The sequence below is a fragment of the Macaca mulatta genome, chromosome 11 (genome assembly GCF_049350105.2).
Source record: "Macaca mulatta isolate MMU2019108-1 chromosome 11, T2T-MMU8v2.0, whole genome shotgun sequence".
Lineage (NCBI taxonomy): Eukaryota > Metazoa > Chordata > Mammalia > Primates > Cercopithecidae > Macaca > Macaca mulatta.
Genome location: NC_133416.1, coordinates 120,439,766 through 120,466,725, shown reverse-complemented (window position 1 = coordinate 120,466,725; position 26,960 = coordinate 120,439,766). Strand labels below are relative to the sequence as shown.

At 48.3% G+C, this 26,960-nt stretch overlaps 2 protein-coding genes and 1 long non-coding RNA gene across 24 annotated transcripts in view; 1 reads left to right on the top strand and 2 right to left on the bottom strand.

Annotated features, from left to right (window-relative positions):
* Positions 1-1,049, bottom strand: part of TPCN1 (two pore segment channel 1) — a 75,430-nt gene extending 74,381 nt beyond the window's left edge. For 19 of the 20 annotated variants that reach the window (XR_013401476.1, XR_013401477.1, XR_001448220.3 and 16 more), the window contains exon 1: positions 896-1,049. The gene's annotated coding sequence lies outside the window, so the exon portion shown is untranslated. The remainder of the gene's footprint in view (positions 1-895) is intronic. The other variant, XM_028829939.2, reaches the window with a different exon arrangement.
* A 355-nt stretch (positions 1,050-1,404) lies between these two features.
* On the top strand, positions 1,405-26,443 carry IQCD (IQ motif containing D). 3 transcript variants are annotated; one of them, XM_028829936.2, is made up of 5 exons: positions 1,405-1,516; positions 13,934-14,755; positions 21,088-21,321; positions 24,307-24,378; positions 25,995-26,443. In XM_028829936.2, the coding sequence occupies exons 2-5, from the start codon at positions 14,027-14,029 to the stop codon at positions 26,307-26,309; spliced, it is 1,350 nt and encodes a 449-aa protein (XP_028685769.1). In that variant the 5' UTR covers positions 1,405-1,516; positions 13,934-14,026; the 3' UTR covers positions 26,310-26,443. The 3 variants fall into 3 exon arrangements, with proteins under 3 accessions (XP_028685769.1, XP_028685770.1, XP_028685771.1); XM_028829937.2 differs by lacking the exon at positions 24,307-24,378; XM_028829938.2 differs by lacking the exons at positions 21,088-21,321; positions 24,307-24,378.
* LOC144333109 (uncharacterized) lies at positions 9,085-14,008 on the bottom strand. Its single transcript, XR_013401481.1, has 2 exons — positions 13,919-14,008; positions 9,085-10,827 (listed from the first exon to the last, which is right to left on the bottom strand). It is a non-coding gene; the product is annotated as an uncharacterized LOC144333109 (long non-coding RNA).
* Positions 26,444-26,960: the final 517 nt, after the last annotated feature.

Below are 26,960 nucleotides of genomic sequence, written 5' to 3'. Positions count from 1 at the left end.
CAACTGGGGTGATTTTTGCCCCCACGGGGACATCAGGAATGTCTCGAGACATCTTTGTCACAACTTGGGAGTGAGGGGATTGCTGGTGGGTGGAGTCGGGGGATTATGTGGCTCAAAATGTCAATTGAGCTGCTGTTGAAAAATCCTATCTTAGCTAATATCCCCACTTTACGAATGAGGAAATTGAATCTTGGAGTGGTTAACTTGCCTCTTATAAGTTTCAACCCAGGTAGTTTGAATCAGGGAACCTTCCTGCTTAACCATGACCCTATATACACCTACGACTAGAACCAGTACCCTGATTTGAATTCAAACACGTCATTTGTCCAGCGAGACAAAAATGAGGTCCAGAGAGGGGAAGAGACTTGCCCAAGGTCACACAGTGCAGGAGCGGGGCTAGAACCCGGGACTCCTGAGTCCTGGTCCAGTGTTCCCTCCGCGGGCTTTGCTTCTGCCTCTACAGAGGACCCAAATGGCCAGCCCTGGGGAAAGGGCCTAGGGGAAGAGGGCCAGCTGCCATGCCGCTGTCCGCTCGGGCAGCCTGACCCGGGCACGAGACTCCTGCGGGGTCACCTGAGGGCGCCAGGGAGAAGAGCGAGGGAGGGAGCAAGAAGGAGGCAGGAGCGCTGGCTCCAGCTCCGCGTGCTCCCAGCCCCTGGCTGGGTGCCCACGTGAGGGTCGCCCCAAGAAGTCGGGGGCAAGGAGAGAGGGTGCAAAGCCCCGGCCCGGGCTGGACGGAGAGAAGCGCGGCGGAGACTTCCCCGCGCCCTCTCTGGGCCCATTCAGTCCACCTCCCACACCAGAGTGTCGCGCCGCAACCCCTTACTCCGCGCCCTCTGACCCTGATCCCTGCCCTCTCCCTCTGGCCAAGTCCTCGCATCCCTCGGATTCTTACACGCGCCGCCCCAGCAACCCGGACCGCGCGCCGGGGTCCGCACCACGCAGCCCAGCCCGCCGGCGCCGCCGCCAAAACCCCGAGCCCGAAGCTGTTGCAGCCGCCGCAGCCGCCGCCACTTCAGCCACCGCCACCAGGGTAGCTGCGCCAGCTCTCCCATCCGCCGCCTACCGTCCTCTCAACCCCGCTCGCCCCGCCCCATTTCCCCTTCACAGCGTCCTACTGGCTAACTGGGCTACCATGATGAGCTCTGATTGGTCAATTCTCACGTCTTTCCGCAGGTCTCGCCCGCAGCCGAGGCAGTACTCCCTGCCCGCCTCCTTAAGAAGGGGCGGGACGAAGAATCCACGCCCCTTTCTCCTCCCATCTTCCCCGCCTTAATCGTTGAGTCCAACCCAGAGGGAGTCCCAAGTCTTTCCATTGGTGCAAGGTCAAAATGGCGGTGCTTCTGATTGGTCAGACTTCAGGAGGTGGGGACAATTGAGCGGAACAAGAAATTGAATGGTGAAAAGAAAGGTCAGTCAGACACAGAGTCCCGCCTTCTGAGATTGGCGGGTAACCTCGCAACGCTGGGACTGCGGCGGTAACTGTGGCTAGGGAAACCTGGAGCCGTCAGAGCGGGTGAGTAACCAGGTGGGAAAGGGTCGCGGATCGGGGGAGATGTGGAATGGGGTTCAGCCCGATGTCCTTTGGCTCCCTGAGAAATTGGTAGCCCCCGCTGCGATCCCGTCTCAGCTTCAGGACCCCGTCCCTCAGCCCCTGCCTCAGTCTGGACCTCTGGCTCCACAGCCTGCAGGGAGCCGGCCTCCATTCTTCCCCTTCTACCTGCCCACTTCATGGCCCCACTCCCTCATCCCTAAAACGACGAGGACACCAGTCAAGCAGAGTCACATCGTAGTTAACTTATTTCAAGTCAAACATGGGAGCTGTGGGTGGGAGGGGGGTTTATAAGTCCCCTCCCATTCCACCCAACGACCATACGTTCCTCGGTGAGCGGGCCATCTCACTTAAGTGTTTAAATTAGGTAGTTTTTGTTTGTTTTTGTTGTTGTTGTTTTTGCCTAGCGCGGTGACTCACGCCTGTAATCCCAGTACTTTGGGAGGCCAAGGCGGGCAGATCACTAAAGATCAGGAGTTCTAGACCAGCCTGGCCAATATAGTGAAACCTCATCTCTACTGAAAATACAAAAATTAGCTGGGCATGGTGGTGCACCTGTAATCCCAGCTACTCGGGAGGCTAAGGCACGAGAATCACTTGAACCCGGGAGACCGAGGTTGCAGTAAGCCAAGATCGCGCCATTGCACTCCATCCTCGGCAACAGAGCAGGACTCTGTCCCAAATAAATAAATAAATTAGGTAATTTTTATTATACCACTTTGGCCTTTGTCCTAACTTTGGAATTTATTTCCCATCTCCGTCCTTAAAATGTAATCTCTTTGTACCTACTAAAGATAGAGAGTTTCTTGTGATGATTAAATGAGGCTGAGGGCTGGGCACAGTGGCTCAATCTGCAATCCCAACAATTTGGGAGGCCGAGCGGCGGATCACCTGAGGCCAGGAGTTTGAGACCAGCCTGGCCAACATGGTGAAACCCTGTCTCTACTAAAAATACAAAAATTAGCTGGGCATGGTGGTGCATGCCTGTGATCCCATCTACTCGGGAGGCTGAGGCAGGAGAATTTCTTGAACCCGGGTGGTGGAGGTTGCAGTGAGCCGAGATGGTGCCACTGCACTCCCGCGGGGGTGATAGAGCGAGGCTCCATCTCAATAAATAAATAAATAAATAAATAAGGCTGAGGTGGAAGAATCGCTTGAACTCAAGAGGCGGAGGTTGCAGTGAGCCATGATTGCACTGCTGCACTCCAGCCTGGGCCACAGAGTGAAAAACCCTGTCTCAAAAAAATATATAAAAAAGAAAAACTTTGAGGTTCAAAAGATATTTTCGTAAGAAAATGAAAAGATCAGCCACAGACACAGACATGGAGGAAATATTTGCAAATCTCATGTGTCTTATAATAGACTTGTATGTAGAAAATAAAAATAACTCTTATAACTCAAGAGGACAACTCCATTTTTTTAATGGGCAAAAGAGTTGAGTAGACATTTAAAAATCAAAAAGACAATCCCAAATATCATCATGTAGATAAATAAACAAACTAGCTTTCATATATTGCTGGTAGGTACAGCAGAATACCAATTGGTACCACCAATCTGAAATATAGTTGGCAGTTTCTTAAAAAGTTAAACATAGGCCAGGCACAGTGGCTCATGCCTGTAATCCCAGCACTGTGGGAGGCACAGGCAGGTGGATCACCTGAGGTCAGGAGTTCGAGACCAGCCTGGCCAACATAGCAAAACCCCGTCTCTACTAAAAATACAAAAATTAGCAGGGCATGCTGGCGGGCCCCTGTATTCCCAGCTACTTGGGAGGCTGAGGCAGGAGAATCACTTGAACCTAGGAGGCGGAGGTTGCAGTGAGCCGAGATCATGCCACTGCATTCCAGCCTGGGCAATAGAGTGAGACTCTGTCTCAAAAAAAAAAAAAAAAAGCAAATGAGTATTTCATTATTTTGATCTGAGCTTTACGATTTTTCTTTTCTTTTTTTTTTGAGATGGAGTTTTGTGTTGTTGCCCAGGTTGGAGTGCAGTGGCACGAGAATTGCTTGAATCTGGAAGGTGGAGGTTGCAGTGAGCTGAGATCACGCCACTGTACTCCAGCCTGGGCAACAGAGCGAGACTCAGTCTCAAAAACAAAACAACTACAACAAAAAAATGTGAGTGGAAACAGAGATCGTTTGCAGATTAGCTCATGGGAATTTGGTGGAGTGATAGAAATGTTCTAAAACAGGATTGTATCTAAAACTGATGTGGCAACTTTAGATACATTTACAAAAATAGTAATTGAGTTTTATACTTACAATGGGTGAATTTTATGGTAATGTAAATTACACCTCAATAGAGCTGTAAAAAAAAAAATTACACGCGTGGTTAGTACCATGCAGGAAAGGTGAGAGAATTTCCACAGGTTGTAAAGTGCTGTGTGTTCCTGTCTGAGAAGGGGTAGCCATTGAGCTAAGACCTAAAGAATGAGAAATTGTTAATCCAGGGAGAAATTGTTCATGGGGGAGTTGGTTTCTGACATAAAGTAACATTATACGTTAGTGCCTGAGAGCAGGAGGGGTTTGAGATAGGCTGTTTTTTGTTTGTTTTGTTTTTGAGACAGAGCCCCTCTCTGTTGCCCAGGCTGGAATGCAGTGGTGCAATCTCAGCTCACTGCAACCTACGCCTCTCGGGTCCAAGCAATTCTCCTGCCTCAGCCTACCAGGTAGCTGGGATTACAGGTGCCCGCCATCATGCGCTGCTAATTTTTGTATTTTTAGTAGAGACGGGGTTTCACCATGTTGGCCAGGCTTGGTCTCGAACCCTTTTTTTTTTTTTTTTTTGAGACGGAGTCTTGCTCTGTCGCCCAGGCTGGAGTACAATGGCGCAATCTTGGCTCACTGCAAGCTCCACCTCCCGGGTTCACGCCATTCTCCTGCCTCAGCCTCCCGTGTAGCTGGGACTACAGGCACCCGCCACCGCACCCGGATAATTTTTTGTATTTTTAGTAGAGATGGGGTTTCACCGTGTTAGCCAGGATGGTCTCGATCTCCTGACCTCGTGATCCTCCCGTCTCGGCCTCCCAAAGTGCTGGGATTACAGGCGTGAGCCACTGCGCCTGGCCTGGTCTCGAACTCTTGACCTCAGGTGATCCACCCGCCTCAGCCTCCCAAAGTGCTGGGATTACAGGCGTGAGCCACCGTGCCTGACCCTGTTTCATTTATTTTTAACACTAGTCCCAGTCGGCAAATTGATTTCACTGCCCCATAAAGGGTTGCAACCCTAAGATATTATTTTTTAAGCAGTTTTAGATACACAGCAAAATTGACAGAAAGGTAGAGAGAGTTCCCATATACTCCCTATTCCCATATGAACAGCCTGCACCACCATCAACTTCCCCCACCAGAGAGGTGCATTTGTTACAGCTGATGAACCTACATTGACACATCAGCAGCAGCATCCAAATTCCATAGTTTACATAAGGGATAAGGGTTCATACTTGGTGTTGTACATTCTGTGAATTTGGATAAATGTATAACGATGGTATCCATCATTGTAGTAAGGTACATAGTATTTTCACTTCGCTAAAAATCCTCCCTATTCTGCCTATTCATCCCTCCCTTCCCCTAGCCCTTAGACAACACTGATCTTTTTACTATCTCCATAGTTTTGCCTTTGCCAGAATGTCATATAGTTAGAGTGATACCATATGCAGCTTCTTCAGATTGGCTTCTTTCACTTAGTGATATGCATTTAAGTTTCTTCCATGTCTTTTCATGGCTTGACAGCTCATTCTTTTTAACACTGAATAATCCTGTATTCCATTGTCTGGATGCACTACTGTTTATTTAGCTATTCAGCTCCTGAAGGATATCTTGGTTGCTCCCAAATTTTGGCAGTTGTGAATGAAGCTGCTATAAATATCCATAAGCTTTTTTTGTGTGCAGGTTTTTGTGTGGACATGCATTTTCAACTCCTTTGGGTAAACACCAAGGAGTATGATTGCTGGATCGTACAGTAAGAGCAGGTTTAAATTTGTAAGAAAACAACCGTCTTCCAAAGTGGCTGCACCATGTTGCATTCCCACCAACAATGACAGAGTTTTCTGCTTCACATCCTCACCAGCATTTGGAGTTGTCGGTGTTCTAGATTTTGGCCATTCTAATAGGTGTGTAGTAGTTAAATATTTTTTTCAAGTTGGAGAAGTTGATGGTAGAATAATCTAAATTCACTACTAGGAAATCCTTCTGTCTGAAACTGCCGAAGTGATACTGTCTACAGTTAGATATAACCAGAAATAAGCATTTCTAAAGTGACACTGTAACCAAAAGAGGAATTAAAATTCCTGATGAACTGATTGATAAGGAGGGGAGACTGGACAACAGGGAGTGATTTAAGGGAGCTCGGTCTTCTTCAGTCACTAACAGGAGAACATGAATAATGTAGAAACCAGCAAAATTAAAAACGAAATAGTGAAAAGGAGTAAAAACTGCCTCTGTTTTGGCTCTTTATAAAGCCTTTGACAAAAACATATACCATATTATTTTGTTGAAAGGTACATCTATTTTAAGAAATATTAAAGTGTTGATATTAACATATAATTTTTGAAGTAGTACTAAAAGTCATAAAAGCGTAACACTTTTGAGCAAGGATTTCATTTCATTCCCACAACAGTGCTGTGTCCCCATTTCACAGGTAGAACACCAAAGCTTGGAGAGGTTAATCGACTTACCCAAAGCCACACAGCCAGGAAGTGGTGAGACACTGGAATTGCATTCCAGATGTGTTTTTAGTTTCCACTTCAGTAATGAGGAAATGAAAGCCCAGAGGATCAAGAGGACTTGCCCAAGTCTCTATAGCTTGTGGCCAGTGGAAAGTATTTCATCATAACCAGCAACATAGAAATCTGTCCGGGGAGGGGGGCACATTCCCTCCCAACCTGAGTCACTATCCCGTGTCCTCTGTCTCCAAAGCACCAGATAATCCTAGAGCCTACAGCCACCCAGGCAGCATTACAAACAGGGTCCCATCTGTCAATACCTCCAGCTTTCACTGCTGCAGCCCTAGCCTGGGAATCTTTTACAGACCAATTATAAACCGTAAAACACAGGTTCTCAAAAAGAACGAGAGAGGAGGATTGGGTAATAGTTCAAAACTAGTCACAGAAAGACAAAAAAAGAAACCACTCAACTATGGAAAAGTAAAAACTTAATTACATTTAAATCTTTTATTTAAAAAATTCCAAGCCCTGAGTAAAGGGATGCAAAACAATTCATAGGCCAATTCTTGGCCTATAGTTTTATCATGAAAATATGACTCTCGGCCAGGCGCAGTGGCTCACGCCTGTAATCCCAGCACTTTGGGAGGCCTAGGCTGGGGATCATGAGGTCAGGAGATCGAGACCATCCTGGCTAACATGGTGAAACTCCGTCTCTACTAAAAATATAAAAAATTAGCCAGGCGTGGTGGCGGGCGGGCGCCTGTAGTCCCAGCTACTCGGGAGGCTGAGGCAGGAGGATGGCGTGAACCCGGGAGGCAGAGCTTGCAGTGAGCGGAGATTGCGCCACTGCACTCCAGCCTGGGCGACAGAGCGAGACTCCGTCTCAAAAAAAAAAAAAAAAAAAAAATGACTCTCTTTTCTGACTCCAATTCAGGACATATATATTTTGCAAAACAACATTATCCTATTATGCCAGCATCTCCCAGTGAGGAGACAGGCCTATTGGTAAATCTGGGTTTGCCATCTCATTTATTCAACAGTGATTTTTTCTTTTCTTTTTTTTTTTTTTTGAGACGGAGTCTCACGCTATCACCCAGGCTAGAATGTACAGTGGTGCGATCTCAGCTCACTGCAACCTCCATCTCCCTGGTTCAAGTGATTCACCTGCCTCAGCCTCCCAAGTAGGTGGGATTACAGGCATGTTTTACCACACCCGGCTAATTTTTGTATTTTTAGTAGAGACGGAGTTTTGCCATATTGCCCAGGCTGATCTCAAACTCCTGACCTCAGGTAATCCACCTGCCTCGGCCTGCCAAAGTGCTGGAATTACAGGTGTGAGCCACCGAGCCCAACCGCAACAGTGATTTCTTTATTGAGCACCTACTGTGAAGTAGTTGCTTCAGATAGCAGGTTTCATCATGAATCTATTGCTTCTTTCTAGCCCCTCCCTTTACCCCTCTCTAGACTTGAAAGACTCAGATAAAACATACAGAGTTTGGAAGAAAGCTAGAGGTTTGGAGGGTAGTGAGATATTTCTGAGGCTAAAAAGAAAATTCCTCTTGAGCCCAGGAGTTCAAGACCAGCCTGGGCAACATAGCAAGACCTTGTTTTTTTGTTTGTTTGTTTGTTTGTTTTTTTGAGATGCAATCTGTGTCACCCAGGCTGTAGTGCAGTGGTGCGATATTGGCTCACTGCAACCTCCGTCTCCCAGGTTCAAGCAATTCTTCCGCCTCAGCCTCCATAGGTGCCCACCACCACACCCAGCTAATTTTTGTATTTTTAGTAGGGATAGGGTTTCACTATGTTGGCCAGGCTGGTCTCAAACTCCTGACCTCAAGTGATCAACCTGTCTCAGCCTCCCAAAGTGGTGGCATTACAGGCGTGAGCCACTGCGCCTGGCCAGAAGTCAATCTTTTTTTTTTTTTTTTTTTTTTTTTTTTTTTTTTTTTTGAGACGGAGTCTCGCTCTGTCGCCCAGGCTGGAGTGCAGTGGCGCGATCTCGGCTCACTGCAAGCTCCGCCTCCCGGGTTCACGCCATTCTCCTGCCTCAGCCTCCCGAGTAGTTGGGACTACAGGCACCCACAACCGCGCCCGGCTAATTTTTTGTATTTTTAGTAGAGACGGGGTTTCACCGTGGTCTCGATCTCCTGACCTTGTGATCCGCCCGCCTCGGCCTCCCAAAGTGCTGGGATTACAGGCGTGAGCCACCGCGCCCGGCTCAGAAGTCAATCTTAAAATCAAGAGACTGGACAGACTACTGCTGATGGAGTGCTGGCTCTGTCACTTCCTAGCTGTAAACTAACTAGAATCATCTAACCTCTCTCTGTCTCCCTTTCTTCATCTGTGAAATAGAGGTAATAGCACCTACCTCATAGGGTTCTTGCAAGGATTAAAGGAATTAGTTCGTATATAGCATTCAGAACAGTGTCTGCTACACAGTAAGTTCTCAAGAACTTACTTAGCTAATGTTAAAATGGTATTCCTTAAAATGAGATCCGGATGAGGATGGAAAAACTACCTATCAGGTATTGTGCTTATTACCTGGGTGATGAAATAATCTGTACACCAAACCCCCATGACGTGTAATTTACCTGTATAACAAACCTGCACATGTACCCCAGAACCTAAATTAAGAGTAAATTTAAAAAGAGAGAGAGAAATCCATCTTCCACACTCCAGTTGTTTCGGTTTTTTTTTTTTTTTAACACCTTCTGACTTTTCCACGTGCCCGTTTGGATTTGTAGGGTAGTTGTAAGTGTTGGGTTTTTTCCTTCTCTCCAGGGGGAAAAATATATAATTTAGTTCAAATCTTTTTTTTCCTCAAAATATTCTAAGAGTGAAAGTAATAAAATATCCAACAAGCCTGTTTGAATGAAGATGAGGTATAATTTGCATGATAAAGATATATTTCCATTTATAAAGTTCATCAGCAGAATTAATGACAAATAAAGGGAATATCCAATTAAAGTTTCCCATCCATTAACAATTTGCTTCACTCTCAGGGCAGGAATTTTAAAAGGAGATGCTTAAGTTGGAAATGATTTAAATATTAAGGTTAGTGGCATTAAAAAGGACATGAAATGATCATATTAGGATTCAAGGAAAAGAGTTTCTCCAGTCATTTTTGTCGTCAGAGTCAGATGCATTTCCCCTCAATCCTAGTTCCATGGGCTTTTTCTTGTTCACGAAAATGAGCTGTCAAGAACTGATGAGTGTCATCATAATCAAAGAAAACAAGTTTGCCCTTTAAAGCAAAAGAGGTAATTTGGCTGAAAGCAAATTGGAAACATTTCATATAACGTTGCATTTCCAGCCGCATTCTCTGAAGAATTCAGGCGTTTTGATTTATGCCTGAGAACTTTGGGTTACAATGGAGAGGACTGCATTCATTAACTACCTTGTTCACATTCATCCTGTGGCCATGAGCAAAGATCCTTCATCCTCGGAGAGGCTGATAAAGCTCCATGGCTGTCCCTAAAACTTTTTTTTCACTTATGAGATAGGATCTAGGCCTGGCGCAGTGGCTCACACCTGTAATCCCACCACTTTGAGAGGCTGAGGTGGGCATATCACCTGAGGAGTTCGAGACCAGCCTGGTCAACATGCTGAAACCCTGCCTCTACTAAAAATACAAAATTAGGCTAGCATGGTGGCACATGCCTGTAATCCCAGCTACTGGGGAGGCTGAGACAGGAGACTGCTTGTACCTGGGAGGCAGAGGTTGCAGTGAGCCAACATCACACCATTGCACTCCAGCCTGGGCGACAAGAGCAAAACTCTGGCTAAAAAAAAAAAAAAAGAGGAGAGATAGGGTCTTGCTCTGTCACGCAGGCTGGAGTGCAGTGGTGCGATCATGGCTCACTGCAGTCTCAACCTCCCCGGCTCAAGCAGTCTTCCTGCCTCAGCTCCCCAAATAGCGGAGACTACAGGTACCTGCCACTGTGATGGCCTAATTTTTTTTTTTTTTTTAACTTTTTGTAGAGGTCTCATTTTGTTGCCCAGGCTAATCTTGAACTCCTGGGCTAAAGCAATCTTCCCTCCTTGGCCTCCCAAAGTACTGAGATTACAGGTGTGACCACCATGCCCAGCCTCCTAAAACTTTGTCTTCAGGAAAAGCCTCAAAGGATCTCATGAGATTCATTAGGGAACAGGAAGTGTGTGTGAACCAAAGTGACTGAAGATAATCCTCAGTCCTCTGCTCCCAAAGGGGCTTCCGGTTGTTTTTTTGTTTTGTTTTGTTTTTTTGTTTTTTTTTTAAGAGACGGTCTCACTCTGTTGCTCAGGCTGAAGTGTAGTGGCCTGATCATAGCTCACTGCAGCCTCAAACTCCTGTGCTCAAGCAATCCTCCTGCCTCAGTCTCCCAAAGTGTTGGGATTACAGGCATGAACCATGACACCTGGACTGATTTTGAATCCATTCTGCCTTGCCAAGGAACTAAACATCCTTAGCACCTGATCTGGCCTGCCTTTCTTTTTCGTTCTTAGTCACTTTAGGTGTTTCTTTGATTCCCTGCCATTCTCTTGGTGTGCTCTTTGGTTTGGTGAGTTGAAGATATCTTTGTGGCTTCAAGTGTCACTTCCTTCTCCTGGGCAACACAGCGAGACCCTATCTCTACAAAAATAAAAATACAATAATTAGCTGGGCATGGTGGCACGTGCCTATAGTACCAGCTACTCGGGAGCATGAGGCAGGAGGACTGTTTGAGCCCAGGAAGTCGAAGTTGCAGTGAGCCATGATCATGCCACTGCACTCCAGCCTGGGTGACAGAGTGAAACCCTGTGTCAAAAAAAAAAAAAAAAAAAGAGGAAATGGATCATGGGAAGGCCAAGACACCATTGTCCACTCAGTACGGCAACTAGAGCTCAATGAGTTTAAAAGTGAGCTCATTGTTCTCCCCTCCAAACTTCCTCTCCCAATTTCTGCCATAGTTTCTTAAGGGCCCCATCTTTCTCTACCAGTCACCCAAACTCAAAACTCTTTCACTCATCAAGTCCTAATGATTCTTTCTTCAAAACATTTCTCACATCTACAGACAATATGAAAATAAAAGTGGCACAGGTAACCTGTAAGCAGTAACTTACAGCTTTCATTGGTGCTTTACTTCTTAGGAGAGGGGGGAAAGACAGACAATAAACAAATAAACAGGTATATATAGGGATGTCATATGCTGATACTTAACCTGGAGAACAAACAGGATAAGGGGGAAGAGAAGCAGAAGAATCATGGTGAGGGATGGGGATGTTATGGTGGGTGTCCATCTGAGACATGGTGTTGGCGGGTGGACAGACATCCTGGGCAGTAGGTGTTCTCTTTTTTTTTTTTTTTTAAGAGATGAGGCCTTGCTGTGTTTCCCAGGCTGGTCTTGAACTTCTGGGCTCAAGCGATCCTCCCACCTCAGCCTCTCAAAGTGCTATGATTACAGGTGTGAGCCCCTGTGCCTGGCCAAGGCAGCAGGTGTTCGTTTGATAGTTGCATCAGAAATCACTAAAGTCCTGGACTTGGGATTTTCGTTTTCCTGTGTTAATGCTATTAGTTATTTACTGAACTTTTACAGCATGCAGGCCATGTGCTGGAAGCTTCTCATTGATCCTGAGGACTCCTGTTTTACAGCTGAGGAAGCCCAAGCTCTGGAAGATTAAATGAGCAGCCCAGAGACCCCCAGCAAGGATTTGAACCCAAGCGGGGCAGTGCAAAGCTAGTACTTTTAGCCATGGTACTATGAAAGCAATATAAATTACTGATCTCTGCCCTACAGATTTTTCTGAAACAGTTATTTATTTACTTATCTATCTATCTTTTGAAACAGAGTCTTATTCTGTTGCCCAGGCTGGAGTACAGTGATGCAAACTTGGCTTACTGCAACTTCCACCTCCTGGGTTCAAGAGATTCTCATGCCTCAGCTTCCCAAGTAACTGGGATTAACCCAAGTAACAGGCATGCACCACCATGCCTGGCATTCTCTCATATTTTCAGTAGAGACGGGGTTTCGCCATGTTGGCCAGGCTTGTCTTGAACTCCTGACCTCAGGTAATACGCCTGCCTTGGCCTCCCAAAGTGCTGTGATTACAGGTGTGAGCTACCAGGCCTGGCCTGAAACAGTCTTTTAGCTAAGCTTTTTACTCTGTAATAAATGTAGATTTATAGAAAAGTTGCAAAGATAGTACAGAGAGTTCCTGTATGCCCTCCATTCAGCTCCCCCTAATGTTAACATCTTAGATAAACTTGATGTGTTTGTGAAAACCACAAAATTAGGCCCGTCACAGTGGCTCATGTCTGTATTCCCAACACTAGGAGGCTAAGGTAGGAGGATTGCTTGAGCCTAGGAGTTCAAGATCAGCCTGGGCAACATAGTGGAGCTCATCCCTACAAAAAGTTAAAAAATTAGCCAGGCATCGAGCACCTGTAGTCCTAGCTACTTGAGAGGCTGAGACAGGAGGATCACTTGAGCACAGTAGGTTGAGGCTGGAGTGAGCCATGGTCACACCACTGCACTCCAGCTAGGGTAACAGAGTGCCTACAAAATTAATGTTGGTACAATGCTATTAACTAAACTTTAGACTAGATTTGGATTTGGATTTGGATTTCTCCAGTTCCACTAATGTCCTTTTTCCACTCCAGAATCCAATTCAGAATGCAACATCGCATTTAGTGAAATGGTTTTTTAAATTGTATTTCAAAGTTGTATTTCACCACCATCCATGCCACCAATTTTTAAAATTAGTACTTAAAAATGGCCGGGCGTGGTGGCTCAGGCCTGTAATCTCAGCACTTTGGGAGGCAAAGGCAGGTGGATCACCTGAGGTCAGGAGTTTGAGACCAACCTGGCCAACATTGCAAAACCCTGTCTCTACTAAAAATACAAAAATTAGCCAGGCGTGGTGGTGTGTGCCTCTAGTCTCAGCTGCTCAGGAGGCTGAGGCAGGAGAATCATTTGAGCCCAGGAGGCAGAGGTTGCAGTGAGCCGAGATCGTGCCACTGTACTGCAGCCTGGGTGACAGAGCAAGACTCTGTCTCAAAAAAACCAAAAAAAAAAAAAAAAAAAAAACTTTAAAATCAGTGAAAATGTGCCATTCCTAGTCCTGTTAGTCTTAACCACTGTCTGCCCTGTCCCTGTCCCTGTCCTGCTCAGACTTAGGCTGATGCCTGCGGTTCCATTGCCCAGGCTCCCTTGTCAGTTGGTTTCCTGCTGGTTTTGGCCAAGGGCAGTAGAAAGAGAGAAACCCGGGTATTTCTCCTCCCCCACTGCCACCGTTCTTTCACCTGCATTTCCGGCAATGTCTCTAGCTCCTCTGGGAACTGATGGCTGTAGTTCAAGCTTCCCCTGGGTGACCCTGGGCCCCAGGCTCACCACCTCTTCATGTGGTGGCTTCCTGCCATTGACAATTGTGGGATGGCTTTGTCTTCCCCTGGTTGGCCTCTCAACTCTCCCATCACTGAGGTAACCAGTCTCTGGTTTTAAATCCTTAGAATGGCATCTGTCTTCCTGGCTAGTCCCTGCCTGACACATGTGCCTGAGACGCCTCCAGGCTTGGTCTCCCTGCCCTTGTGGCCCTAACACCCTCACAAAGCTGAAAACTGCTTCCAGAGAAAGGTTCTGTGTAAAAGCGACAGAGGACCTAAGATGAACTCTTAATGTCAACAGTTGTGGTTTCTGCAGCCACACTAACCACACAGATGTCAGCACAGCTACACTCACACCTACCTCTTCCTTTTGCAGGATGGCCAGAGACAATAAAAGCATGAGACCCAAGTAGTCTACCGAAGTCTCCATCTCTGCGGACCTACAGAGGCACAGAGGGCTGCTCACAAGATGGCTTTAGACATTCTTGCCATGGCCCCTTTGTATCAGGCCCCTGCCATCACCAGAATAGGGCCAAAGACAGACCCATCTAAAAGGCCAGCTGACCCACTAAAACCCTTGGTTCCCTCTAGGACCAAACTCACCACCATTGAGGCCAAAAGGATCATGTCCATCCTGGATGAGGCGATCAACAAGGTGGAGCTGGTGACCCTGCTGTCATATGTGGCATCCAACAGAGAGGATGTGGAGGGGGTGCTGGGGGAGGACATCATGAGGGCAGTGAGAGAGCACGAGGATCTCTGCCAGGTCCTCCTGGAAAACGTCAGGTGCCTGAAGGAGAAAGAAAGGCAATTGCAGGAGCAGGAAGAGGCTGAGGAGGAAGGGTGGCTCAGAGACCGCCTCCTTTCCATAGAGCTGCAGAAATCCAGCCTCTCACCACTTACGCAGCAGATCAAAGACTCCACCAAGAATGTCCTGAGACTCTTGCTCAGCAACCCACAGGCTGCTAGGCTCCTGCAGATGCAGACGCAGAGTAGAAGTGCAGAAGCCCAGAATTTTATTGACAGCCTAATAGAGCTTCGTGGTTTCCTATTTGAAAAACTAGTCACTAGTCCCATGGAAGCGAGGGATAAGGCCCAGTTCATACAGGATATCAATAGACAGAATAGTAATAACCAACAAATCATCGATACTCTTGAAAATGAATTGGCGGAGAGAATGAAGAAGAGGAATGCAGAGGTATTGTTTCATAGTACTGCTGAAATTACTGAAGGTGTGACACAAATCTTTTTTGTTGGTTGGTTTTTTCCTCAATGATTGATTGATTTTTTTTTTTTTTTTTTAAGATGTAGTCTCGCTCTTTGTCCAGGGCAGAGTGCAGTGGCATGATCTCAACTCACTGCAACCTCTGCCTTCTGGGTTCAAGTGATTCTCCCACCTCAGCCTCCCAAGTAGCTGGGATTACAGACATATGCAACCACGCCCAGCTAATTTTTGTATTTTTAGTAGAGATGGGTTTTTGCCATGTTGGCCAGGCTGGTCTAGAACTCCTGACCTCAAGTGATCCTCCTGCCTCGGCCTCCCAAAGTGCTGGCCACTGCGCCTGGCCAATTGATTGACTGATTTTTTCATACAGGGTCTCACTCTGTTGCCCAGGCTAGAGTGCAGTGGCATGATCACAGCACACTGCAGCCTCCATCTTTCAGGCTCAAGCAATCCTCCCATCTCACCCTCCCAAGTAGCTGGGACTACAGGTGTGTGTCACCATGGCTGGCTAATTTTTTGATTGTAAGGATGGGCTCTTGCTATGTTGCCCAGGTTGGTCTCGAAATTCTGGGTTCAAGAGATCCTTCTGCCTTGGCCTCCCAAAGTGCTGGGGTTACAGGCATGAGCCACTGTGCCTGGCCTCCCCCATGATTTTTTTTTTTTTTTTTAAAGATGGAGTCTTGCTGTGTCACCCAGGCTAAAGTGCAGTGGCAATATCTTGGTTCACTGCAACCTCCGCCTCCTGTGTTGGGAATGCGTACTTGGTGTCACCAAAATCAACACTGAGACAAAGGATCTCTCAGCAAGGCTAGTTTACTTTCTGCAGAAAGGGTGCCACTCACTAGCAGTCTTCCCACGAGAGCACACGTGAACAAAAGAGACAGGGTCATTTATAACCTGACGCATCCACCCTCTGCTGTGTCCAGTTTCCATTGCCTGGAACGGGACCTCACATTCTGTACTCAACCCGATTGGCTAGCAACTTAGAACTTCCCAAAAGAGGCAAAGGCAGAGGGGAACAAAGGAAGAGAGGAAGTAACTTCTGGAATGCTGAGAGAGGGAAAAACACCTCCAAATAAGGAAGACGAGTAGGCTATCACCTAATGCTTGCTCAGACTGGTTCAGGTATGCCAGGGCAAATGTCTAAGCTAAAATGTGGGAGCTAAGAACAGAGTATATTGATTTCTTTTTTTTTTTCTTCTTTTTTTTTTTTGAGATGGACTGTTGCTCTGTCACCCAGGCTGGAGTACAGTGGCATGATATCGGTTCGCTGCAAGCTCTGCTTCCCGGGTTAACGCCATTCTCCTGCCTCAGCCTCCCGAGTAGCTGCAACTACAGGTGCCTGCCACCATGCCTGGCTAATTTTTTTTATTTTTATTTTATTTTTATTTTTAGTAGAGATGGGGTTTCACCATATTAGCCAGGATGGTCTCGATCTCCTGACCTCGTGATCCACCCGCCTTGGCCTCCCAAAATGCTGAGATTACAGGCGTGAGCCATGGCGACTGGCCTATTGATTTCTTTATTATAGCTAGCTGAATTGAAGAATATTAGCACAGGTCTTTGAGTAAATTTTGGTTCTAAGAGAGGTTACTACCTATTCTGAATTAGACTGGGAGGAAAGTCCCTTTGAAGAGGAACCTCTATTTATTTCATTTTCTACATCCTGGGTTCAAGCAATTCTGGTTCAGCCTCCCGAGTCGCTGGGACTACAGGTGCTTGCCACAATGCCCAACTAATTTTTTTATTTTTAGTAGAGATGAGGTTTCACCATGTTGGCCAGGCTGGTCTTGAATTCCTGACCCCAAGTGATCTGCCCGCCTTGGCCTCCCAAAGTGCCGGGATTGCGCCTGGCCTAAATAGCTTTTCTTTCTTTCTTTCTTTTTTTAATTCATTTACTCCACACATTATTGTAAGTACTTACTAGGTACCAGGTCTTATAAATAAGCCCATGTGGTTGCAGCCTCGTGGAGTTCACAGTAAGGAAGGTAGGAATTAAAAACTCATTTAATTACAGTTTTGAGAAGGACAATGTGCTATAAGGGAGTGTTACAGGAGAACTCAACTTATACCAAAAGGGTCAGGGACATTGAAGCCAAGATATGAAGAATGCGAGGGTGTGAACCAGGCAAGTACAGTGAGGAAGAACCTTCCAAGCTACGGAGTAGCAAACTTTTTTTTTTTTTGAGACAATCTTAGTCTATGCCCAAGGTGGCATACAGTGGTGTGATCTCAGCTTACTGCAGCCTTCATCTCCCAGGTTCAAGTGATTCTTGTGCCTCAGCCTCCCGAGTAGCTGGGATTACAGGCATGTGCCACCATGCCTGGATGATTTTTGTATCCTTTAGTAGAGACAGAATTTTGCCATGTTGGCCAGGCTGGTCTTGAACTTCTGGTCTCAAGTGATCCTCCCACCTCAGCCTCCCAAAGTGCTGGAATTACAGGTGTGAGCCACAGCACTTGGCCGCCAACTTTTTCTGCAAAGGGCCAGATAGTAAATACATTAGGCTTTGTGGGCCAGATGGTCTGTTGCAATTACTCAACTCAGCTCTGCTGTTATAGGGGGAAAGCAGCCACAAACAATATATAAATGAATGGGCAGTGTTCCAACAAAACTTTACTTACAAATACAAGTGACTGGCTGGATTCAACCTGTGGGCCATAGTTTGCCAACCCCTGTTCCAGGTGGAGGGTAGAGTGTACCTCAGTCATGAGATAGGAATAAGCCTGGCTAGTTCAGAAACCCAGAGAATGCCAGTGAGCTAGAGGGAAGGGGCAAAGATGGGCTGGGAAAGCAGGAGAAGGAGACAGATCACATGGGGCCTTGAGACCTAATCAAGGAATTTGGTCTCTAGCTAGTTTTTAGTGTTAGAGACAAGATCTTGCTCTGTCACCCAGGCTGGAGTGCAGTGGCACGATCATAGCTCACTGTGGCCTTGACCTCCTGGGCAATTCTCCTGCCTTAGCCTTTTGAGTAGCTGAAACTACAGACATGCGCCACCACTCTTGGCTAATTTTTTAAATTTTTGTAGAGACATGGTCTCACTATGTTGCCCAGGCTGGCCTTGAACTCCTGGGCTCAAGCAATCCCCCTGGCTCAGCCTCACAAGTAGCTGTGACTACAGGCACATGCGACCATGCCTAATTAAATTTTTTTTCTTTTTTTGGAAATGGGGTCTCTGGCCAGAAGTGGTGGCTCACATGTATAATCCCAGCACTTTGGGAAGCCAAGGCAGATGGATCACTTGAGGTCAAGAGTTCAAGACCAGCCTGGCCAACATGGCGAAACCCCGTTTCTACTAAAAAACAAATACAAAAAATTAGTTGGGCGCAGTGGCTAATGCCTGTAAGCCCAGCACTTTGGGAGGCGGAGGCGGGTGGACCACCTAAGGTCAGGAGTTCGAGACCAGCCTGACCAGCATGGTGAAACCCCATCTCTGCTAAAAATACAAAAATTAGCTGGGCATGGTGGCGGGCACCTATAATCTCAGCTACTTGGGAGGCTGAGGCAGGAGAATCACTTGAACCCAGGAAGTGGAGGTTGCAGCGAGCCAAGATCGTGCCATCACATTCCAGCCTGTGTGACAGAGTGAGACTCTGTCTCAATTAAAAGAAAGAAAGAAAGGAAAGGAAAGAAAGGGTGAGAAGAAAAGAAAGGAAAGAAATGGGGTCTTACTCTGTTACCCAGGCTGGTCTTGAACTCCTAGCTTCAAGGGATCCTCCAGCCTCAGCCTCCTGAGTAGCTAGGATTATAGGCGTATCACACCAGCTAGAAGAATTTTTAAGAAGGGAAATGGGAGTGTGGTGGCTCACGCCTGTAATCCCAACACTTTGGGAGGCCAAGGCAGGTGGATCACTTTAGCTCAGGAGTTCGAGACCAGCCTGGGCAACATGGTGAAACCCCGTCTCCACATAAAAGACAAAATTAGCTGGGTGTGGTGGTGCACACCTGTAGTCCCAGCTACTCAGGAGGCTGACGTGGGAGGATCACTTGAGCCCAGAAGGCAGAGATTGCAGGGAGCTGAGATCGCACCACTGTACTCCAGCCTGGGCTACGGAGCAAGACCCTATCTCAAAAAAAAAAAAAAAAAAAGAAACGGTAGCATGATCCCAAACCTAATAATAATTGTCATATTGGACACATACAGTGTATTTGTTTTACATACATTTTCTCTCTAAATCTTTACAAAAATCCTGTGAGATGATGTGTGAGTACAGATTTGGCTGCTATAACAGAGACACCCAAAATAGCTTTGGCTTAGTTAAGACGGCAATATATTTCTTTGTAGTGGAAATACCGGAGCTGGTGTGGCATCTCTGCTCCCCAAGTTGTCAGAGATCTGGCTTCTTCAATGTGACTTTCCTGCTGACCCCACGTAGGACTTCTGCCTGTGGGCCAAGATGGCTGCTCCAGCTTTCCCCATCATGTGGCCCCCGGTCCAGCCAACAGGAAGGAGGAAAGGGGAGGAGAGGGCTTGGTTCTGCCCCTTAAGGACACATGTGGAGGTGGCACACAGAACTTCCATGCACATCTTGTAGCCACACCCAGCAGAGAGAGGTGCTAGGAAGGACCCACCACCTGTCACCGGGCCGTGTTATGTTCCACATTCTACCCCACAGCCTTTCTGGGGAGAACAGACATGGGCGGTAGCCAGGCTGCACTGTCACAGGCCCTTCTGTTTCTATCCCCCACCACTGATGAGAGGTTCAAGGTCCTGGGAAACTATTCACTACCCTCCTCCCTGGTGCTGGGTTGGGCACTTCTCATTGAATTTGTCCTTTAAAGCATTCATCTGACTTTGTTGGTAACATTCACCCAACTTTGTGGATAACATATCTGTGTGTGATATGTGTGGTCTTGAGAGGTTTGGCTCCTCCACAAGAAAAGGGGACCTTGTCTCTTTCAGCCTGCCACTGTGTCCCTAGTAAGCCTGTCCAAAGGAGGGGCATGATGTATACTTGCTGAGTGGACAGAGCACGGGCTGCTGGGCCCTCGGGCAGTGAGGTTACTTGTAAGGTGGAAGGGGCATCATCTAGGAATAGGCAGAGGGACACAGGTGGCCCTGCTGGTCTCATTCAGGTGCTAGAACCAGCTTGGGGCTTCACCTTGGACCGACCTGGGGTCAAATGCCATTTTTGCCAGGTGGACAAATTTCATGTCATTGAACCTCAGTGTACAATGAGGGGAGACACCAATCAGGCACGTGTGGGGAGTCTACAAGGAGAGCTCTGACTGCTGATCATATTCCGAGCTCCTGGTGCCTCAAGCCTTGCCTGCAGGATGGGCTTGCCCCAAAGGCGCTGCCTTCCTGCCCCCAGTGTGCAGGAGGTGAGCAGATGCCCGGCAGGCCTGCTGCCAGCTGACCCAAGCCCAAGATGGTGACGTGAGCAGCCATAGCACCACTGTGCTCAGAGGGAGACTCTAGTGTATATGAGAAGCCTTGAGGGCTTCTTTACAAAACTGTCTCATCCTCCACCCCCATTCCTGTTCGAGAATCCACCCAAGGCAGGGGACAAGCCAGGCATAGGCCCTCAGGAGAGAGCCTGGTGGTGATCCCTGCAGCCTGTGTTCATCGCACACCTTCATGCACCCCACCAAGTGTCTCTGCCAGCTGGGCCTCCCCTCCTGTGTCCCCAGGAGGAGGATCACTGCTGTCCCGGTCCTCCCCGGTGGCCTCAATCCAACAAGCTTGTACCCTTCATTTGTGCAAGGAAATAGAAAGTGGTGGCCAAGAACGTGGGCTCGAGGTCAGACAAACCTGGCTTCAGGACCCCATTGAGCTGGGCAACCCCAGACAGATGAAGCCACCTCCTTGAGCCTCAGCTTTCTTGTCTGTAATCAGGCTGTCCCTGACCTCCACTGCGGAGTTGGGGGTGTGATTAGAGAGATAATAACCCAGGTGGCATGCCTGGCCCCGAGGGAGGATGCAGTGGTGCCAGCCTCTGGTGACTGTCAGTTGGTATGGACGGTTTTTCTTGAGACGGAGTCTCACTCTGTCACCCAAGTTACAGTGCAGTGGTGTGATATCTCTGCTCACTGCAACCTCCACTTCCCGTGTTCAAGCGATTCTCCTGCCTCAGCCTCTCGAGCAGCTGGGATTACAGGCATGCACCACCATGCCCGGCTAATTTTTGTATTTTTAGAAGAGATGGGATTTCATCATGTTGGCCAGGCTGGTCTCAAACTACTGACCTCAGGTCATCCACCTGCCTCAACCTCCCAAAGTGTTGGGATTACAGGCGTGAGCCACTGTGCCCGGCTGGGCATGGAGGTGTTAACAGAGCCCTTTCTCTTCCTGGCTCAGGTGGAAAAGGAGAACTTTGTGATCCAAGAACTGAAAAACCACTTGCACCAGGTGCTCAAGTTCTCAGAGAACAGCCTCCTTCGCACTAAGCAGGAGGCCGAGAAGCAGCAGAAAGCCGATTTCCGGGCATCACAGGCCAGGGTAGCCAAGATCCAGCAGGAGATCCTGCAGCTGCAGTCACAGTTTTACAACCTGGTCATGGAGAACCGGGAGGCGGAGCAGGCGCTGAGGAAGGTGCCCCGGGAAGTGGGAAGCGGGAAGCAGGGAGGATGGGCCGGTGGGGCCCCTGGGGCGGGGGATGGGTGGGACTGTCCCATCACTCCTGGAGGTCCAGCAGTGTTGGGCAGGGCAGGGCTGCACCAGCTACTCAGGAAGTGGCGTGGTGGAGGGGAAGGACACAGGAGCAGGGAAGGCCCAAATCCGAGCCAATGTCTCCTGGGAGGCAGGAAGGGGCAACACACAGGCCTGGGGATGGGGGATAGAGAAACTGGGACCCTGTCCCAGCATTGCTACATGCCAGCTTTGTGACCTTGGGCAAGTTCCTCAACTCCTCAGACCTCACAGGGATAATACCCACATCTTCAGAGGCTGGGTGCCATGCAAAGGAATGAAGAAGTAGCACATGAAGCTCAGGCAAATTACTCAACTCCTGCCCAGCTGCCGATTTCACACCTTGGAAATGAAAATGCTAACATTGGTCTTAATGGTTGTTACACGAGAATTACATGAGATGGTGGTGAGAGAGCTGGTGCATAGTAGGTGTTCAATAAATATCATTTCTGGCCGGGTAAGGTGGCTCATGCCTGTAATCCCAACACTTTGGGAGGCTGAGGTGGGAGGATCACTTGAACCCAGGAGGCGGAGGCTGCAGTGAGCTGTGATCACACACTGCACTCCAGCCTGGGCAACGGCAAGACCCTGTCTGTACAAAGAATAAAAGATAAATAAGTCAGGCGCTGTGATGTGTGTCCCAGCTACTTGGGAGGCTGAGGCAGGAGGATCACTTTAGCCCAGGAGTTTGGAGGCTGCAGTGAATCATGACTGCGCCACTGCATTCCAGCCAGGGCAAGAGAGTGAAACCTTGTCTCTTAAAAAAACCCAAAACCTTCATTTGCCTTCTCCTTCATCATCTCAGCCAAGACCCAGGCCTAGCACACACCCAACTTCTAAATCTCTTTCCTCGTAAAAGGCACCCTTTTTAATACTTGTCCCCAGTCTCTTAGTGTCACACTCTTGAGCATCTGATGGAAGCCACGGGCCTCTCCCCCAGCAAGAAGGCACAGATGCACATACACATCCTAGTGGACAGTTCCCCAGGGAGCCCAGGCCCCCTGAAGCTGGCCTATCCATGGTGCCCAAGCTAAGTGCTCTTGCTCTGTAGGATTAAGAGGTTGATTGATTGATTGATTGATTGATTGATTGATTTTGAGACAGGGTCTCACTCTGTCACCCATGCCAGAGTGCAGTGGCGTGATCATAGCTCACTTCAGCCTCCAACTCCTGGGCTCAAGCGATCCTCCCATCTCAGCCCTCATGAATAGCTGGGACTACTGGGGCATGTCACCATGTCTGGCTAATTAAAAATTATTATTATTGGCCAGGCGCGGTGGCTCACGCCTGTAATCCCAGCACTTTGGGAGGCCGAGGCGGACGGATCTCCTGAGGTCAGGAGTTCAAGACCTGCCTGGCCAATGTGATGAAACCCTGTCTCTATTAAAAATACAAAATTAGCCAGGCGTGGTGGCGTGCACCTGTAATCCCAGCTACTTGGGAGGCTGAGGCATGAGAATTGCTTGAACTCAGGAGGTGGGGTTGCAGTGAGCCGAGATCGCACCACAGCACTCCAGCCTGGGCGACAGAGTGAAACTCCATCTCAAAAGAAAAAAAATTCTTAATTTTTGTGGAATCAGGGTTTTGCTATGTTGCCCAGGCTGGTCTAGAACTTGTGGCCTCAAGCAATTCTCCTGTTCCCACCGCAACCTCCCAAATGGTTGGGATGAGCCACTGGCCCAGCCTGTTTATTTTTAATTTAGGTGAAACTTATATAATATGAAACCATTTTAAAATGAGCAATTCAGTGTCATTTAGTATATTCACAAAGTTGTGCGACCCCAATTCCACCACTTCTATCTAGTTCCAAAACATGATCACCTCAAAATGAAACTCCATATCCGTTAAGAAGTTACTCCCCATTCTCTTCTTACCCCTGTCCTTTGCAATCACTAATGTGCTTTCTGTCTCTGGATTCACCTATTCTGGACACTTCATATGAATGGAATCCTCTGTGGCAGTTGTGTCTGGAATCTTTTATTTAGCACCGTGTTTTCAAGGTTCACCCATGTTGTAGCAGGGATCAGTGCTTCATTGCTTTTTATGGTGGAAATAATCTTTTAAAAACAAGATTAGATCATGTCCCTCCACTGCATCTATATCACCCAGTGGCTTTACCTCACCCTTTCCTGAGAATACAGCCTCTTTTTGCTGACACTCCCTCTGTAACACAGCCTTTCCCTTGAACCTTGTTGGGGACCACTACCCTCCTCGCCACTCCCTTCCAGCCACACTGACTCGATTTCTGTCCTTTTTTTTTTTTTTAATTTTTATTTTTTGAAACAGTCTCGCTCTGTCACCCAGGCTGGAGTGTGGTGGCATGATCTCAGCTCACTGAAACCTCCGCCTCCTGGGTTCAAGAAATTCTCCTGCCTCAGCCTCCCAAGTAGCTGAGATTACAGACGTGCATCATCATGCCCAGCTAATTTTTGTATCTTTAGTAGAGATGGGGTTTTGGCATGTTGGCCAGGCTGGTCTCAAACTCCTGGCCTCAAGTGACCTGCCTGCCTCAGCCTCCCAAAGTGCTGGGATTACAGGCATAAGCCACCACGCCAGGCCGATTTCTGTCCTTTAAACAACACAAGCTTGTTCCTACCTCAGGGCCTTTGCACCTGCTGCTTCCTCTGCCTAGGATGTCCTGGAACCAGGCTGCTGGTTTCAAATTCAGGCTCTGCCACCCATTAGCTCTGTCACCTTGGGCAAGTGAGATAGCATGTCTGAGCCTCAGTTTCCTTGCCTGTGAAATGGAGAAAAGAGAACCTCCTTGCGCGGATTCAATAGGCGAGGCATGTCAAGCACCTGCCACAGGGCCTGGTGATGCACAGAGGGCTCAGTGCTGTTGATTGTTAATATATTTCATCAAACAATGACAAATTGGATCTTTTCTAGAAGAAATATAAAGTAGAAACGGAAATCGAGAACTGGATCCAGAAATATGATACAGAGATGGGTGAGAAGCAGGTATTTGTCGCTGAATAAGTCTCTCTTGCGTGCTTTTCCGAAGACCTTCTAGGAATGGGATGAATGGGAAGAGCAGCCTTGGGATGGCCCATGGAGTGGGCAAACTTCTGAGCCTCTCTGGGGGGAACACCTGCCTCTGTTTAAAGGGTTTGTCCAGCCTGGGGCAGAATGAGAGGTGGGAAAGAAAAGAGCCAGAAGCTGCAAGGCCAGGTGTGGTGGCTTATGCCTGTAATCCCAGCACGTTGGGAGGCCGAGGTGGGAGGATCGCTTGAGCTCAGTAATTCAAGACCAGCCTGGGCAACAGAGCAAGACCCAGTCTCTATTAAAAAAAAAAAAAAAGCGACTGGCTAGAAAGGCCTGACACTGGGCCTAATGATCGTGGCTCCATCTAGTGTCCACATCCTATACTCCTCTGTATGGGCTCCTGCCAGCACCCCCACAAGCTGGAGCTCCTCCCCACAGACTCAGATGGGAGCCTGCCTCCACCGCATCACTCAGTCCCTCAGCCAGTTTTTATTGAGCACCTGAGATGTGCCAGTTGTGTGGCCTTAAGCAAGGTACTTGACCTTCCCAAGCCCGTTTCTGCATCTGATTAGCAGAGGCAGTAATTACCATCTTGGGACCCTGGCAGGGATTGGGTGAGACACCATAGCTGCAAGTGTGTGTCCAGCATAGGGTCTGGCCTGGAGGAAGTGCTCAGGGGGTGAGAACCTTCAAATCGAGACACCCCCAAACCATTCACCCACCACTGGGATAACATTGGTGGCCTATGGCTCCAACCCAGAGGCCAGAGAAGCCTGGGGAGCACTGGAGGTAACATGAGCCAGAGTGAGCCAAAGCCAGGTGTGCTCTTCAGAGAAGGGCAAGTCAGAATCTTGTCCTGGGCAACCGTCAGGGCCTGGAGAGGGGAGCTTTGCAGGCTGGGACTCTCGTTTCTCTGGGCCGCATGAGGGTTGTGGGTTGGTTGAGGGCAGGGACCTTGTCCACCCAGCTCTGTGTTCTCTGGCAGTGCTCTGCTTTTTGTAGATGCTGGGTAAACGTCAGTGGAAGGAAGGAAAACAGGTGTAAATGACAGCAGGAGAGGCTATGGTTAGACATAAGGAAAAACTCTGGAACTCCGTTTGAAGCTTGAGAAAGTTCCTTCTCCTCTGGTGTCTTGTGGAACAGACTGCTTTTATGGCAGCAGCCTCCATTTCTTGTGTCCCCACTATGTGCCTGGCCTCATGTCCAGTACATTGTGTCCATTGGGTCATTTAATCCTAGAAACAGCCCCTGGGTTTGGAATCGTCCTCATGTTTCAGATGAGGAAAAACGAAAGCCTGAAAGGTGAAGTCAGTTGAGGTGTGGCAGAGCTGGGACTTAAAACTAAGTCTGTCCAATTCACAAGCCCGTGTTCTTTTCCTGTTCCTGAAATTATTTCAGTGGGGTCTTTCCTAGAGCTGGGATGGAGCCAATCCCCTCTCCCCATCCACCTCACTGGGACCGAGATGCTGAACAGCTTAGCTTAGGGGCATCGCTGGGGCAGAAGCCCATTTGGGAAGGGTGGGGGGCCTCAGGGAGGAGGGTGGGAGGAGGCGCTCTATGCATGGTGACCCCAGCCCCACCCCTCGCCCCAGGAGGAGTTGGAGGATCTGGAAGCTGTTCACAAGGAGGAGAAGATCGCTCTGGAGGAGCTGAAGCGGAGGCACAAAGTGCTGGTGGAAGAGTTTGTGCAGATCCGGGAAGAACGAGAGATCAACTCCAAGAAAAGGATGGAGGCGGAGCAGGAGATGGTGCGCATGGTGCGGGCGGCCACGTTAATCCAGGCCTTTTGGAAGGGATACCTGGTGCGCTCCCTGCTCAGATCCAAGAAGAAGCGGGGCAAGGGCAAAGCAAAGGGCAAGGAGAAGGGCAAGCAGAAAGGCAAGGAGAAGGGCAAAGGCAAGAAATGAGCTCTCCACCCCAGCCTGCTACTGACCCTTATCCTCCCAGAGACCAGGCCAGGAAGCCACCGGGATAGAGAGCACTAGATTCATGGCTTTCATGATGTTTTTATTTAATAAATTAAAAAGTATTTGAAGCCGCATTGAAGGGAACGCTCTATGAATAAATCTCTTTATCCAGGGCTGTGGGCTGTGTGTCCAGCTCACAGATGGCGTTTCCACGAGGAGCGTGCAGCCTGGGGTGTCAGCCCGGAGATGATGGTTCCTTACTTCAGCCTTACTGGGCAACCAGACCCCAGCTGCAGCCCGGAAGCTGCCATGGCCATGATGGACACATCACACACCAGGGCAGTGGGGTGTGGGTCCCAGCTGCCCATAGAGGGCACAGAAGCAGGCAGGGAACTCCAGGAGGGGCAGGGCCTCAGGTTTCAGGCTGCCCCCAACCCTGTTCTGGGATTAATTTGCCTGCAACTTCCCCCGCTCCAGCACTGTGAAAGCTCAGAGGGAGTCCTGAGGTCACAGCAGCCCTCAGCTTCACATTCCAGGGAGCTGAACAATTATTTAAAACAACTTTTTTTTTTTAAAGCATATAAATTGATTTAATTAGTAAGTTTTACATGACACCGGAGCCTTCATGAGGAAATGTAGACCTGAAGAAAC

Bases quoted from the DNA above. Each gene is read 5' to 3' on its own strand.
- IQCD (XM_028829936.2), top strand. From the start codon at position 14,027: ATGGCTTTAGACATTCTTGCCATGGCCCCTTTGTATCAGGCCCCTGCC. The intron at 14,756-21,087 runs GTATTGTTTCAT...TTCCTGGCTCAG, and splicing joins TGAAGAAGAGGAATGCAGAG to GTGGAAAAGGAGAACTTTGT. The intron at 24,379-25,994 runs GTATTTGTCGCT...CCCTCGCCCCAG, and splicing joins CAGAGATGGGTGAGAAGCAG to GAGGAGTTGGAGGATCTGGA.